General features: G+C 33.9%; 1 protein-coding gene across 1 annotated transcript in view; it reads right to left on the reverse strand.

Annotated features, from left to right (window-relative positions):
• ADAMTS19 (ADAM metallopeptidase with thrombospondin type 1 motif 19) overlaps positions 1-16,014 on the reverse strand; it is a gene marked incomplete at both ends in the record, with an annotated part of 271,867 nt that overhangs the window by 101,307 nt on the left and 154,546 nt on the right. The window contains 3 exons of the mRNA XM_080698493.1: positions 2,911-3,012; positions 14,218-14,368; positions 14,981-15,121. Of these exons, the coding sequence (XP_080554619.1) occupies positions 2,911-3,012; positions 14,218-14,368; positions 14,981-15,121 (394 nt within the window). The remainder of the gene's footprint in view (positions 1-2,910; positions 3,013-14,217; positions 14,369-14,980; positions 15,122-16,014) is intronic.

The raw sequence follows: 16,014 nt of genomic DNA on the forward strand, positions 1-16,014 counted from the left end.
TTTAGAGATATCAAGAGGGGGATGATAGGGGTGAAGAAGGAAATTACCTAATGTACATCATGATATACATTCACAAAGGTATCAAAGTCTTTTATTAAGCCAAAAAGAAGAAGAAAGGAGAGGAGAGGAGATGGGGTGGGAATTGAGGAAGGGCGGCATTGAGTGATGTGTGCATGCATGCCTCTACCATCTTGTACTCCTTTAAGGTGTATGACTACAATGCACTAATGAAAAATTAAAAAAAAGAACACAAGTTGTTCTCAAATTTACAAAAAAAATCCAGAGCAGAAAAACATTTAGGATACCAAAGTATAAAAACGACAAGATTTTATATTTCTGGGAAAGAACTAAGTGAGCTGAATGGCTTGTGGGATGTTTTAGGACTATGGTTGAATTTCGGATATTTTTCTATATTACTGCTTTTCTATCTCAAGGATGATAAAATTATTGTTGGTTTGAGCACTAAATTACTCAGCACACTATCATGACATTTGCCTAATACATTGTTATTCCTTTGTGAATTATTAAAAAACAGAAACAGACCCAAATTCTGTCTCTTCATTTAAGCTCATAAACAAAAGTATTTGGTATAGTCTATAAACAACTGGCTGAGACTTCACAGAAGTTTCCTCTAAGGAACCATTTTCTTGTTGCTAGTATCTAGTGAGAAAACATATCTATTCTTTGCAAAAATAGTTTTAACTTAAAACATTTATATTTTTCTTCTTTTATAAATTAAATCATAGAAGTCACAAATGGCTATGTGTTTACATCATACAATCCAGAAAAGTCTGGAGAGATGTTGTATTCATCCGTACCTCCTGTTGTCTTCCTCCCATTATCAGCCCCACTTTTCTCCCACAAGGTGAGCTATTGATCTCAGTTTTCATTTTATATTTTCAAATTATTTCCTACAAGTTAGAAATATATATGATATATATTCACATATGTACAAAAACTAAATCTCAATGAGTTACAAAATACTAATTTTTCTGATAGGACTATACCAACAGGCAAGTTTTTAGATCTCTCTGTTAGCACATATATAGCTACCTGTTTTTGTTTGTTTGTTTTTTGTGGTACTAGAGATGCAACCCAGGGGCATTTTAACTCTGAGCTGTACCCACAGACCTATTTTTAGTCTTTTTTAAAATTTTGTTTGTTTGAAACACTTTCACTGAATTACAAAGGGCCTCGCTAAGTAGCTGAGGTTGGCTGAGGTTGTCCCCAAACCGTGATCCTCTGGTCTCTGCCTCCTGAATGCTGGAATTACAAGCGTTCGCCACAACACCCAGCTAGCTACCTGTTTTTTAAATATGCTTTTATTGATGCATTGCAGTTATAATGAGGTTTTCAATACCAGAGACTGATGTGCTCATCTTTTTAAACACTGTAAACATTTCTCTCCTGGTAAATATTTTACTGTTTTTTTTAACAGAAGCTCCCATTGTAAACTGCATCCTTACATAAGCATCTTTGTATGTGAAGAGTGTGTGTATGGGTACGTCATATCATGTACAAACACTTATTTAGGACAATTCTTCTACAAGACATGCTATATATTTATCCATTTTTCCCCAATTGCTGTGTTTTTAAACTAGCACTCTACAAAATTGTTTTTTTCTTAAATCATTCACCTCAAGTAATGTGTAGATTTTTTTATGTTTGTTTATTTTCAAAGGTAATAAATATGTATGTTCTTCAGAGGAATGCTATTAGTATAACTTCTCTGGAGATCAGTATGGAAGTTCCTCAAAAGTCTAGCACTGGAACCACCATAACACCCAGATATACTATCCTTAGGCATCCTTCCAAAAGAACTAAAGTCAGAATATTATAGTGATGCATGCATACATACCCATGTTTACAGCAGCATAATTTACAATCACCAAATTATGGAACCAACCTAGGTGTCCATCAACAATGAATGGATAATGAAACTGTGGTATATTCACACAATGGGATTTTACTCAGCCAGAAAGCAAAACAGAATTATGTCACTTGCAGGAAAATAGATGGGACTAGAGAACATTATGCTGAGTGGTATCAGCCAGACTCATAAAGTCAAGGGCCATATGTTTTCCCTCATATGCAGAAGCTAGAGAGAAAATGGGAAACAAAAGGAACTTCAGAAAGATGAGTGGAGACATCAGTAGAATAGTGGAAGAGGACAGGGAGGGAGAAGAAGAGGAAGAAACAAAGGCGTGAGCAAGGAAGTAATGATCTGACAGCTTAGGAGTAAAGCCTCTTCCTTGTCACAGTACACAAATTTTAAAAATTGTTTAAAGTATTTGCTCATTATATTTTGATTAAATTAACCATAAGTACATTTGGGATCCATTCACTTCATATTTCCCCCAAGAAAAATTATTTTTTCAACAGCAATTATTTTGATCTTGAAATGGGTATTAATACATTTCTACAATCATGTAAAACACATAAACTATTCAGTAAAATATTTACTAATCTTCAAATTTCCATTTGAATATTTTATTACTTGTGTTTACTTAACAAGGAGAAATTATAAACATCCAGTTGATCTCAAAAGACAATCTTACTCCTAAAAGGATTCACCAGTGCTCTGAGAAGTTTTACACTTATAAAATCATTTGTTATTATTTTATGTTTAGTTTAAATAGTAAAAATTATCTTTCTGTGAAATTAGTAAATGCATCTAACTCTCAACATTATCATAATCAACAACAATAAAAACCACCTACTTCACTATTAATAACTGTGAAGTTGAAAACATGAAAATAATAACGATAGATAAAATACTAAGGTTACTATCTATAGTGCAATTATCCCATTGATGTTAAAGTGGATGCCTATGTAACCAGCAAGAGAAAATTGCAACTTCCCAAGTTCCAGTTAATATTTTATTGAATTTAGGCAACCTTTATGACTTACCTTACCAGGCTCACAATCAGTTCCATCCATTGGTGGGTCTAGTTTGGTTTTGCATTCTTTCTCGCCTTCTATCTTGCACCATAATCCTGTGCAAATAACATGCTGAAAGCAAGGATACAATAAGTAATAAGGGGAAAGTGGCACAGTTTTGATTTTCAGCCAATCATTTTTGAGAAAACCATTTTGATAGAATATATATGTGTTCAATAGTGTTCTAACCCTGAACATAACTAAAGTAGTATGTTATTTTGAAACGATGGGAAGATTGTGCATAACAGTAGAAACTCTGTTTAATAAAGATAATTCTTTTAAAATTTCTTTAAACAAAACATACATGGCTATGTAAGTTAATATGGCTACAACAGAAACATTTAAGCTAAAGAAAATCATGATTTCTACCTTGATATGAAGCAGGACGGAAGAGTCTGTGTTTGTATGTGTGATATGAGACCAGTACCCCCTTGCCTGAAGTCTATCTACTCCTACTCTGCTTTGTGCTTCATTGTCAAGGGTAGCACATGTAGCCTTACACAATGTAGACTCTTCTAAAAACCAGTAACAGTTATTTTTTTTTCTCAGTAAAAATGAGTTTTATATCGTTGGGATACAGGAAACTTTTTTAAGAGAGAAATTAAAGGAAATTTCTTTTTAAAAATGCTAGGATAAAGTAGCTGAGATATGGTGACAATTAAAGAAGAGAGGTCTGAGGAGATGCTAGAGGGACAAGTAAGAACTGTGTCCACTGCCATAAACATGGCCAGGCCAGAAATGTAGTCAGGAAGAGGCCAAGTGATACTGTCTTAAAAACTTTCTTTTTCTGTAAGACGATTGAGGGTTTTTACACTTGAGAATATTGATAATAAATTGCATAAAATATGAAATCCATGAGGGATATTTAGTGATGGTTATAGTATCTATTGTTTGTGACCTAAACACACTAAGAAGAGGGTGATGAGCAGGTCAACAGAAACAGAACTAGGGGCAATGTGGAAGAAAAAAATGTGGAAGATGGCTGCCACTCACAGGAGAGGGTGCAGACAGCAGTCTCCTACCTACAGTTTCACCCTCCATGTCTTCAGTTAACCCTGATCAACCTCAGTCTCAAAATATTAAATTCAGAATCTCTAAATAAATGATTCATAAACTTAAATCACTTGTATGATAGTATATTGTTCTACTTTGGTTTTAGTTATAATTGTTGATCACTTATTATATCTAACTTATGAACTGAAAATATCCAAGAAGGTAAAAACACAATACGATTGCCTGTGGATGTGTAACACATGCGTATCTTTTTGTCAAAATAAATTTAAAAACCCATACAGGATTATAGGTCCTATTTTTGTAGGAAAAAGGAAGCTACTTTGTAGTTGACAAATGTGTTCTTAGGTAGAAAGCCTATTTTAGGAGGCTTATTTTCTTGGATTTGTTCAAAATGGACTAAAAATCACAGCTAATTTTAAGTTAACTTATGACCCAGATCTACTAAATACACTGGGAAGAAAAACTCATGTTTTAAATGGATATGCTACAACTCTAATACTGCTTTTGTCACAACTCCCTAAAAATATTTTCTTTTTTTATTTGTTTTAAAATTTTTATTTCTGGACTGTTTGTAAGCTCCTAAATTTAATAGCCTAAGAGTTTGATATATTTTATTTATATGCTGTAGCAGTCATGTTCTCTGCTTCAAAATATTTCTCATCAGTATATATCATATTTAGCATATGTTTTACCTTAATTAGTGTGCTTTTTATTTGCAAATATCTTTCTTAAACTTCACTTAGAATATTATTCTAAGTAGATTAAGTAACAGTGCTCCACTGTATTTTAGGATCTTGAAAATAAATAAAGAGGCCAATTGTTCATTATATGCTTTGCAGAGCAAATTTATATATGAAGTACCAGAACTCTCACCTGAGAATTCAGTTCTTAAACATTTTCTCCCCTCAAGAGTTTTCTATAAAACATATTTTGTATTTGAAAAATCAAATGCTGACTTCTCACCAATGAGGAACTGCATTATGCCTATTCAATAAAGCTAGTGGTTCCATAATAAGAATAATTTTAGTCAAGTTCGTTAGTTAATAAATGCATATTGAACTATCACGTAAACTTTCTACACTGTCATTTTAGAGTAGTACTTGTTCAATGAACACTGTTGGTGGTCTAAATTCTGACCTTTTACCATTATCTGCTATTCAAAACATCAGGTACTCTAACTGATTCCCACTCAAGGCACCAAGAGTATAGAAAGCAAACTTGGCAGCTTTTCAAAATAAGCACAGTCGCATAGAATAAATCACTCAGAGAGGAGGTCTCAAGTACACGTTCTGTTCTATAGGCCTAGAAATCTTATGGGAAGGAAGTTAAAAGCCTCAGTCTTAAAAATAATTCAGATTTGGGAGCTCAAATGAATAGTCAAAAGTAAGGCAAGACGATGTTGGAAAAAATGGTATAGATTGTTTTCACTTTTAAAAAATAGAATGCCTTAGGTGTGTGATATAAAATCATGTGATACCAAACTGTTTTTAAGGGGTTGAATGGGGTATTTAGTGAAAACAAAATGCTCTCCATATGTTATACATGTAAGAGACATATATTTTTCAACTGCAAAATCTCTTAATATACTGTTAAGAAAAGAATGTTAAAACTTAAAAAGATTTGCAGGAAAATCTTTAACAGAAATGAACAATTTGGCATTTTTTAGCAAAATGATAAAAATAATGTGTTGCATTTTTATTTTTATTTAATATCCATTATTATAACATTATATGAATGGGGAGGTTTATCTCAAGTAGGCTTACATTAATATCATACAACATATATTTAAATGAATATAATAAATTTTATCTTCAAAGGTGACTTCTACCTATGTATTTCATTATAGCTAATTGTTTCATTAAGATGTTCTGAAAATTATGTTAAAATAAAGAATCTTAAATGCATATATATAAAGACAATAATTCATTTTGGGGTAGGTAACTCCTTGCTCTTCCATATATTAGCCTCCATAATACAATTTCAATAAACCAAAATTTTACTGCAAATGCAATTTGATTATGGAATAACGCTTTAAAATATTTTTCAATCACAGAATACATTATTATACTGTAACCACAGAAGAGTTAAAACTGATTGTTAATCTTCTCTCAAAGTATAAATTTGGTCCCCAAATTAGCAATCTTTCAAGGAACATGGATTATCAACTCACATAAACTTGGTACAGAAAAGAAAAACAGGGCACACTTTTAAACACATTCTATAATACCATACAGACATTAAAAAAAAAACCAAACATAATGATCTATCCTGTTATTCAACTTTGATTTAAATATGCTAAATAAGTTTTATTAGGCTGCATAGAAAATATGTAAAAAGTATATTATAACATGACCAAGTTTCCCCCTCAAGACATAAGGTTAATTTCATATTAGAAATTTGGTTAATGTAATCAAGATAATCAATTTAAAAATCTATGGTTTTCGTATTTGTTGATACAAAATATATAATGTAATTAGCATTCTTTAAAAATTATTAAATTAGCCATTTGATGAAAATTTACATATTAATAAAGAATATTTGTGAAAAAATCTATAACAAACATTATAATAAACAGTGAAAGTTTGAAATTTTCCTTTTAGGAGCATGGTAAGAATGCCATCTTGGCCCTGATGTAAGGATATGATGACATGATGTATTCATAGGCATGATATATTCATAAGAGTAAGAGATAAAAAAGATTAATGTCAATTTAGATTCCTGAACTCAGCAAAATTTTAATTAAAATTGAAGGATAAATAAAGACCCTTTCAAGGCGGCAAAGACTACATGTTTACCACCAACGAATCTCTTGAAAAGAGATTGCTCAGAGATCTTCTTTAAGAAAAATGAATATGATCTCATAGGAAAGGATTGAAAAGCAACGAGGAGAAATGACACTGATAAAACCAAGGACAAGTCTCAACAAACATTGTGGGAAGGGTGAATAATTTGATTTTAACCATTAAGTATAAACCTTCTTTTTAGTGGCAAGAAATACTAGGAATCTCCCTTGTTTACATCCTTGAAACTTTATTTCTTAAGAGAGAAGATTTCGACCACTGTGAGTTCAGTAAGTTTGCTAGTTCTCTTTCTCCTTCTGCCCACTCCACTCTTCAAGGTGGTTAGAGACCGATGGTGAACAAAAAGCCTGGGCAGGAAACTGTGGTCTATGAACAGCCAAGGGGCGCCTCACCTCAACACATACAGCAGGAGGCATGGAGAAAGTGAAGGAGGAAGAAGACATTAATGGAAAGAACTGTCAGTATCTATGTGATAGGAGCCCCCCAAATAAGGAAAATTATGGAAAGAAGGAAATATTTGAAAGAAAAAGATCCAGAATTAAGTTAAAAAGATTCCCCTTCTGGAATGAGGGATTGTTTTCAGGAGACTCTTATTCTCCTAGGTAATAACTATAAAGTGTGGAGAGAATAGGAAGAAAAATTTCTGGAAGGCTCTGAAGAGTTGAACAAAGGCAGACAGAGCTTGAGAGAACTGAAGAAATCAACTCAAAGTGGGTTAATCATCTTAACAGCTCTCACCTGATACTTATGTCCAAGTCTGACATTGGGTGATTGGACCACATTTCTCTTGATGAAAAAGTGTTACCATAAAGATAGAAGTTGAGGTAGGCAAAGCTGCCCAGACCTGAAGAAATGATCCCACAGGGAAAGGAAAAAAGGGAGCTTTCATCTTCCATCAGCACCTGACCTGTGACAAAATGCTAGACCTAGATTTAATCCTCAGTGATGAAATAGTCATCAGTTAAGTAACTCAACTGAAAGGCTACAATTATCAGGATAGAGAAAAGTAAACTTAATTATATGCTTACTATAAGATACTTATTTTATATATTATTTTTTGTGTGGTCGTGGGGATGGAACACAGGGGCCTCTACCTCTGGGCTACACCCACGACCTATTTTATATTTTATTTTGAAACAGGGTCTCACTAAGTTGCTGAGAGATTCACTAAGTAGCTGAGGCTGGCTTCGAACCTGTGCGATCCTTCTGTCTCAACCTACCAAGTCCTGGGATTACAAGCATGTGCCACCATGCCTGGCTCCAAGAGACTGATTTTAAAATTAACCATCGAAGTTAAAAGTAAATGTTACACCATGAAAAAAGTAAGAGTACAAAGATAATATCAGATATTAACTTCAATATGAAGGGTGGCCACAGAGATATAAAACAACTTTTGATAACCAAAAAACTCAATTTATCAAGAAGGCTTAACAATAATAACTGTATTAGTGTCTAACAACATAACTTTATAAAGTATGAACCAAAATTTGACAATTTAGGGAGGAGACAATTATACAATTATAGTAGGCTATTTACAGTCCTTAGCTAAACAATTTATAAAGTATCTAGAGGAATAATGAGTAAAGTTAGAGGACATGAGCAACCCTATTAAGTGCTTTGTCCTAATTAATATTTATAGAACACGAGCCTTAACAAATACTGATAGGCAGTCTGTCCAATGTATATGGTACATTCACTTGAATAGATAATAAGTGAGTCTTAAAAAATTTAAAAGATTAAAATCATATGAAGAACATTTCTGGAATAGAAGTATAAAGTTTGGTGTGTATAGTGGGTAATGTTTAAGTGTTTAAGAAAAACGACCCAAATTTTTTTCAGGGTGATTGTACCATTTTTCATTTCAGGAAGTGTTACATGTGAATTTTAAATCTGATAGCTATTCAGCATCAGCAATACTTTGGAATTTCCAAGATTTTAAACTTAAGACATTCTAATGAGTATATAGCCATAGTTCTTTCTGGGTTTAATTTGCATTTTTTGATGCAGTGTCAATAATGTATCTTTTAAGGACCTTGTTGTGTATCTTCATTTCTGAGGTGTTTGTTTAAATAATTTGCCCGTTTTGTTGAACTGCCTGGTCTTTTATTGTTAAATAATTTATATGTCATGGACCATCAGTCCCTTATCAGATATACTTATATTTTCTCCCATTCTGTGTCTTACCTTTTCATTTTCTTTATAGAATTCTCCCAAGAGAAAATTATTTTGTGATAAATTCCAAACTACAATTTATTGTTTTGTTTTCCTTTTATGTCTTATGTTTCTGAGGTACTTTCAAAGGAATGTTTACTCTGTATTTTTCTTAAAATTTTATGGGTTTGCAGATTTCACTCTTAGGACCACGGTACATTTATCATTAATTTTTGAATAAAATGTGATGCAAAATTTTGAGATTAATATGGTTGATTCGTAATTTTTTGAAAGCTTCCTTTTACCCATTGAATTCCCTTGTCATTTTTGTTGAAAAACAGTTGTACACACATATGAGAATCTGTAATTGGATTCTCTACTTCATTCTGCTGATGAGTTGTTATATCCCTTCATTTGCCAGTACCACCTTATCTTTATTACTTTATCTTTATATTCAGTTTTAAAACATGTACTCAGTGTTCTCTAACTATTTCATGGTCATTTTTAAGTTCAAATTTCTGTTGCTTCTGGAATTCTCCAGTGCCAAATTAAAGAGACTCAGTCTTTTAGAACTCTTCCCACAACACCTCATTGTAATGCCAGTCTTTATGTAGGCTCAGATGAGAGGGTTAAGAAAGTTCTATATATTTTGACAAATCAAATAGATGTAAAACTCAACGTCCTATGCCATTTTTCAATCCTTATATGTTTAATAATCATAGTAGAAAGTTTTCTATACCTTTAACATGTTTGCAATTCACAATGTGCCAAGGTCCAAAATCAAAGGAGCACCTTTAGTTTTCTGGAGGCATTCAATTTTAGCATACTTTCTGCTTATTCAAGAAAGTTAAGCCTCATAAGGAAGAACTGTCTTTTCATTCCTCTGTAATTTCAGGAAGCTATTACAGTGGCTTGATGTATTGGAGCTGGCTTATTTACAAGATGCCAGATGGCCTTAAGGCACCAATTGCTTAGGCCATCAATGAAGTAGGCCATTAATTCAGCAAATTATTGCAGAAGAGTGAGCTATTATTCCTGGAGGTCAAGATGTTTCAGATGCATTTTTACATCTGTGTTTTTCATCCTTTTGCAGATGTAAGTTGTTATCCTAAGAGTAAATGTATATCATTAATTAGATCAGCATTATGCAATGTTGGGATTTCTAATGCTTGTGTTTAAGTATGTGTTTATAAGTCTGGAAGAGAAATATCTCATTCAGACACTGAACCAACACCACTATAATATGTAAATTTACATGTTTTCTAGGTGTCTACCAGTGTCAAAGAGTGCAGTAAGCCCTTGCTCCAGGTACCTTAATATTTATTTGTAACTGGTTAAAAATTGGGTAGTCATAAGGATGCTTGCTTAAATTATATAAGCTGTTAAACTATTCAGCCTTCTTGGTTTATAGTTATTACATTCATATCTTAGGTTGTGTTCATGTTATCTCAATGTGCAGTATATCTGAGAATCAAATATTTGTATAAGTGAAAATTTAGAATAATTACTCCATCATTCAATTAATTCACTTATTACTTAAACAAATATTTACAGGCTATTTAAGTAGGTGCTGGAAACACAGTGCTGGAAGGGACTGACAGCTCCTCTAATGTTGTGGAGCTGATTTTCTAAGAGATTTGTTTTTTCTAGAGCTTGGATGAGAGCTGGGCAGGCATGGTGACTCCAAGTGGATCTGCTTAAGGGTCTAGTCTACGTGCTGTGTTTGGATCTGGGTTGTTTCCAAAGGCTCAAGTGTATTGGGCTTGGCTTCAAATGTTGTAGTGTCTCGAGGTGCAAAAAATATTGATCTTCTGCCTTTCATTTTACTCCAGGGGCATTCAGGTTTTAAGATAGCAGATCTGTCTCTCTCTCTTTGAAAAATGTATTTTCTTGGACTCCAGATGTTAATTTGTCTTGGTTCTATTCCTACCTCAATAGACTTCTTTATAATTTTTTGTTGCTTTCTCCCCATCTTCCTAAATGCTAAACATTGTGGTGACATTGGTCCCTCATTTTTTTCTCCCTTTTATCTAACTTACATTCTAGTGTTTTCACTTAGTGTCATGTTCTCAAAAAAAAAAATCACTTATCTGATAACATCCAAATATCTGTCTTTCCTGGACCTGCTTGCATTTCTTAACTAGATACGTCTAATAGACATCTCAAACTGAAAACATGACCAAAATTCCAGGGTATTTTGCTTCCCAGGGTATTTTTTATTTCTATATTCCTCCCAAGATAAATGAATATCTTGTTCTCCATTTCCTTGAGGGCCTTTGTAGGTCACCCTGTATAAAACAGCTGAATCCTCACCAGGCTAACCCCTAGTACTAGGGGTCTCACTAAGTTGCAAAGGGCTTCACTAAGTAGCTGAGGCTGTCCAGGAACCATGAATCTCAGGTCTCAGCCTCCCAAATGCTGGGATTACAAGCATGTGCCACCACACCTGGCTCCTGAACACTCTCTCTTAATCACCGTTAAAAGTTTCAAAGTGTCATTTCACTTTTCCAGGCCTTAATTTGATCCATTAAATAGGATTAGATGATGACTACAACATATAAAATTATTATGATAATTGAATTTGGTCATAAACTTAATTTGCACTTAATTCATAGATATTAGGGTCAAAGACTATAGAATGGTTTTAGTAAAATGTAACTAATGCAACAGGATGCATTATTAAAATGATTTTTAAAATCTTTGCAAATGAATATCTTAGTCCATTTTGTATTGTGGTAACAGAATACCTGAGGTTATTTTATTAGAAGCAGAAGTGTATTGGCTTACTGTTCCAGAGGCTGAGAAGTCTAGAAATAAGAGACTGGCATCTGACAAGGACTTTCATGCTGTTACCACATGGCAGAAAGCAAGAGGGCAAGAGAACAAGATGAGGACAAACTCACTGTACAAAGGCACTAGACCCGCCCACAACAATGAGGCTCACATGACCTGATCATCCCTTATAGTTCTATCTCTTGGTACTGTTAGAATGGCAATTAAATTTCAAAGAGTTTTAGACAGGAAACATAGTCAAATGATAACACTTTTATTTATTAAAAACAATCTAAAATTTATCAAAATCATGATTATGGCCGGGCATGGTGGTGCACGCTTGTAATCCCTGCACTTGGGAGGCAGAGACAGGAGGATCACATAGGTTCGAAGCCAGCCTCACTGTTTCCTAATAAAAATACAAAAAATAGGTGTCTGGGAGTGTATCCTGGAGGTAGAAGGGTTTCCAGGAACCCCAGGACCACCAAAAAAAAGTGATTATGATTGATCATTCAATAAAATTTTAAACACATGAGGTATTCTAAAAGATAAACATTTTTTATTATCAGCTCTATCATTTTCTCTATACGTCATAAACAGAAACTTATCCTATACAATACTCGTAAAAATAACTACAGACAGCTTACTTTGTTGTCCAAAACAACGTTAACTTAATTAGAAGTTTCTGCTCAGAAACTCAAGCCTGTGTACCTAAAAACATTAATTTTACCATGAACATTTAAGAAAAAAGATTGTAACCAAGTTTGTGATGCTCTCAAACTCATAGATATACTCAAAGTAAATGAGGAGGTTGGCCAATGAAATCAGAGATATTGGGGACAGATTTTACAGATCTGAAGCTAGCTGCTGTCATAATCACCGCAGAATCTCAAGGCTCCTTCACTGTTCCATGTGTAAACCATTAGGAATCAGATCACAGTCTCATACCTATACCAAGTCTTTTGGAACTGCACTATTACCAAATGAGTGTTATAGACTAAGACCTTTTTTACATGTCACATTAAAGGCAACTCCAATTCCTTCACGCATTCATTCAGTTTAATTCTAAATCAAAATTTCACTGAAAGCCTGTACTCTTCCAGCCACTGAGCTAGGTGCTAGATGCTTCACTGTGGCCTCATGAAGCGCGTGTGTGTGAGGCTGATAAGAAACAAATAAAACTAACAAGTGAAAAACAGTTTTAATAAGAAGAGCAGAGAGTGCACACAAATGTCACAGTGCCCTGCATTCTGTTCTTCTCAAGGCATTTTAATTACACTGCCAGTGATCCAAAACAGCTCTATTTTCAAAAAGGCCAAATCTTTTTGAGGCAGTCACAGGACCTTTTGCAAGTTGAAGTATGGCTATGTTTCATGGCTACTCATCCAGTTTACTCATGGTGTGACTACCAGTTTACTCTGAAGTACAAAGCATTAGGGAGAGGTAGGGGAAACAGGAGAGAGACGAGGCAAGAAGATGGCAAAGCAGACAAAAAATGGAAAATAGAGCGAATGTTGTTATATAACTAAGAACGTCTTTCTGCTTTCTCCTTTAGTTTTTCTAGATCTGATACCATGGCCCGTTGAGTAATTATTGTCCATTTGAATACTAATATACAGGTATCAGTTAGTTTAGCACCACAGATTTCTCTTTTCCTCCAGTTTATTTCTATATGTGCTCTAAATGCTGTTCCTACAAAATATGTTTTTAAAATTTTATTTTCAAGATTGAAAGCTATAGCTCTTCATCCACAATTACATATTCATACATCATTTTAATCCAGCTATCAGGTGAGAAAGTATGAGATTTAAAATAAAAGAGAAAGCGGGGCAAGGTGGCACAAGCTTGTAATCCAAGCATTCGGGAGGCTGAGACGGGAGGATGGTGGTTTATGGACAGCCTCAGCTAATTAATGAGGCCCTCTGCAACTCAGTGAGACACGGTTTCAAAATAAAGAATAAAGCCAGGCGTGGTGGCGCACGCTTGTAATCCCCGCGCTTCGGAGGCAGAGACAGGAGGATAGCGCGGATTCGAAGCCAGCCGCGCGCGCTGGCTTAGGAGACCCTGTTTCCAAAATGAAAATGTAAAAAATAGGTCTGGGAGTGTAGCCCAGAGGTACAAGGGCTTCCAGGAACCCCAGTACCACCAAAAAAAAAAAAAAAAAAAAAAAAAAGAAGAATAAAAAAATAGGGCAGGGGTGTAGCTCAGAGGTCAAATGCCCCTGGTTTTCAATCCTCAGATCCGAAAAAAATTAAAATAAAATAAAAAGAAACAATAAAAGAGCGTTATCATCTGTCATAAATCAAATCTTTCAGTGTATATTTTGAAGCAGAAATTATTGGGTTCTTCTTTACTGGCTTGGATTAAAAGTCCATACCTTCTTTCTATAAATTCCAAATGCAAGGAGGAAAAATGAAATCCTTTCTTAGAGAATTCTTCTTTTAAGTTTTGAGTGCTTTAGACATACAGACTCCAAATCGATATTTCTAGCCAATAAATGTGAACACTTAAGAAAATGCCATCTAGCCATGACTCTTACCTGCATCTCTTGACAAAAGGAAGCCAAGGGTCCAAAGAGGATCTGACATTGTTCATCTGCAGTGTAGGCCATCCCTGGCAACTTAGAGGGAACCATCACAGAATTGACACTCTGGGGATTTGTTTGTAGTAAACAGTTACTGGCCTTTGACCTGGAAACATGCAGACATGTATAAAACTTCTACTTTAATATCAAAAGTTGATATGATTAACATAGTAAAAACATAAAAAGAGTATTAATTCTATTTTTACTTTTACTTAGAAGTTCTCCTGTTGAATCCTAAGTGCTAATGTTGTTAAAAATATAAGAGATTCATTTGAAATCTGTTCCAATGGTGAAAACTTTTTATTAAGGAAAAATATTTTGAGTTTAGAGGTCTAGTGGAAAGGTGGATATTCTGTGAGGAGGCTTTTTGTGATAGTAACAGATGTGTTGGGTGATGAGGGAGAAACATATTTCCAGTGGGAGATAGAGAAAAGGCAATTAAAGATTATGATAGATTTTTTTATCATTATAACAATTTTTAACCTTATAAATTGTCTTGTGCATCTTTTCATTTGAAAAAAGTTGTGGAAACTAAAAATCAGTTGGGCTAAATAACATGTACCAACCCATGCCATGAATCAGGAGGGCCCAGGTTGGAACCAAATGCCTTGGTTTCCATTTTTGACCTTTCCTTGATGTCATGCTGCCTGAACCAGTTGGCAGAGGAAGCAGATGCACATAAACATTCAGCTGCCGCAGCAACAAGTGATCCCAGTACCTGAGAAATCGTGCCAAATCTTCCTTGCTACATGCAGACCAGGAAACATCACCGAGATTTTGTCCTTTAATCCATTCACCAGACATGATATGAAGACCATCAGCACATGACGGGTGGTCATTGTCATGATTAATGCCCATGCTGATTCAGAATATAATAAAAACAAAAAATTTGTATTGAGTAAATACTGTTATTAAACTTTGTGGTAATTAAGGTAAAATACTTAAAATAATCAAAAAGAATTTTTGAAGAAATTGGTTTCAAAATAAAATTATATTTCAGATTAATTTATTATTAAAATTTGTTACCAAGACTAAAATATATATATATTTGTTTAATAAGGAACATTTCGCCCAATCAACCTGTAGAATGCGTGCTTTAGTCACCCATAGCAAAATGATCTACAGATACATTTTTATTGTAGTGTATATAAAACATAGTTGGTCACCTGTATCAAAATGATTTCTAGATTTTTTTGCATAGTAATACATGAGACATAAAAAATAGTATATTTTATTCAACCACACTAGATTCTTCTTCTTGCCTGAGGCAAATGTGAAGGTGTATTACACTACTAAGCTGTTACTGTCTCTTCTCCATCTGCTTCACTACACCATCTTCTTCTACCCACCTTAAATAACACAAACTCCCTGGGAAAGTTTCCATCTTCTTGGCCATTTTTGTTTTTTTGCTTAATCCTGAATCTCAATTTAAATGGAAACATTACCTGAAAATCTAACTTACCCCTAAATGGATTCTATAAATGCACCTTAACTTCAACATGTCTAGATTGCTGTCTTTATTTTCTTTTCAGGCCTCTATTTACTTCTGCATTACTTTTCTCTCTTGTTTTCTTTTTTGTTTTTGCTAGCTTTCCAAATAAAGAATCTTCGGGTCATTTGAAACTTTTGCCAAATGATCACCCAAGCTATTTTATTAATTAAATATTAAGAGCAAAAATTTACCTTCTAAATATTCTCTTCTGTTATCTCCTATTTCTGTAATTTCTAAAGAGATTTATGAAACATTCTCAT

This window comes from Muscardinus avellanarius (assembly GCF_963383645.1).
Source record: "Muscardinus avellanarius genome assembly, chromosome: 7".
NCBI classification, from domain to species: domain Eukaryota; kingdom Metazoa; phylum Chordata; class Mammalia; order Rodentia; family Gliridae; genus Muscardinus; species Muscardinus avellanarius.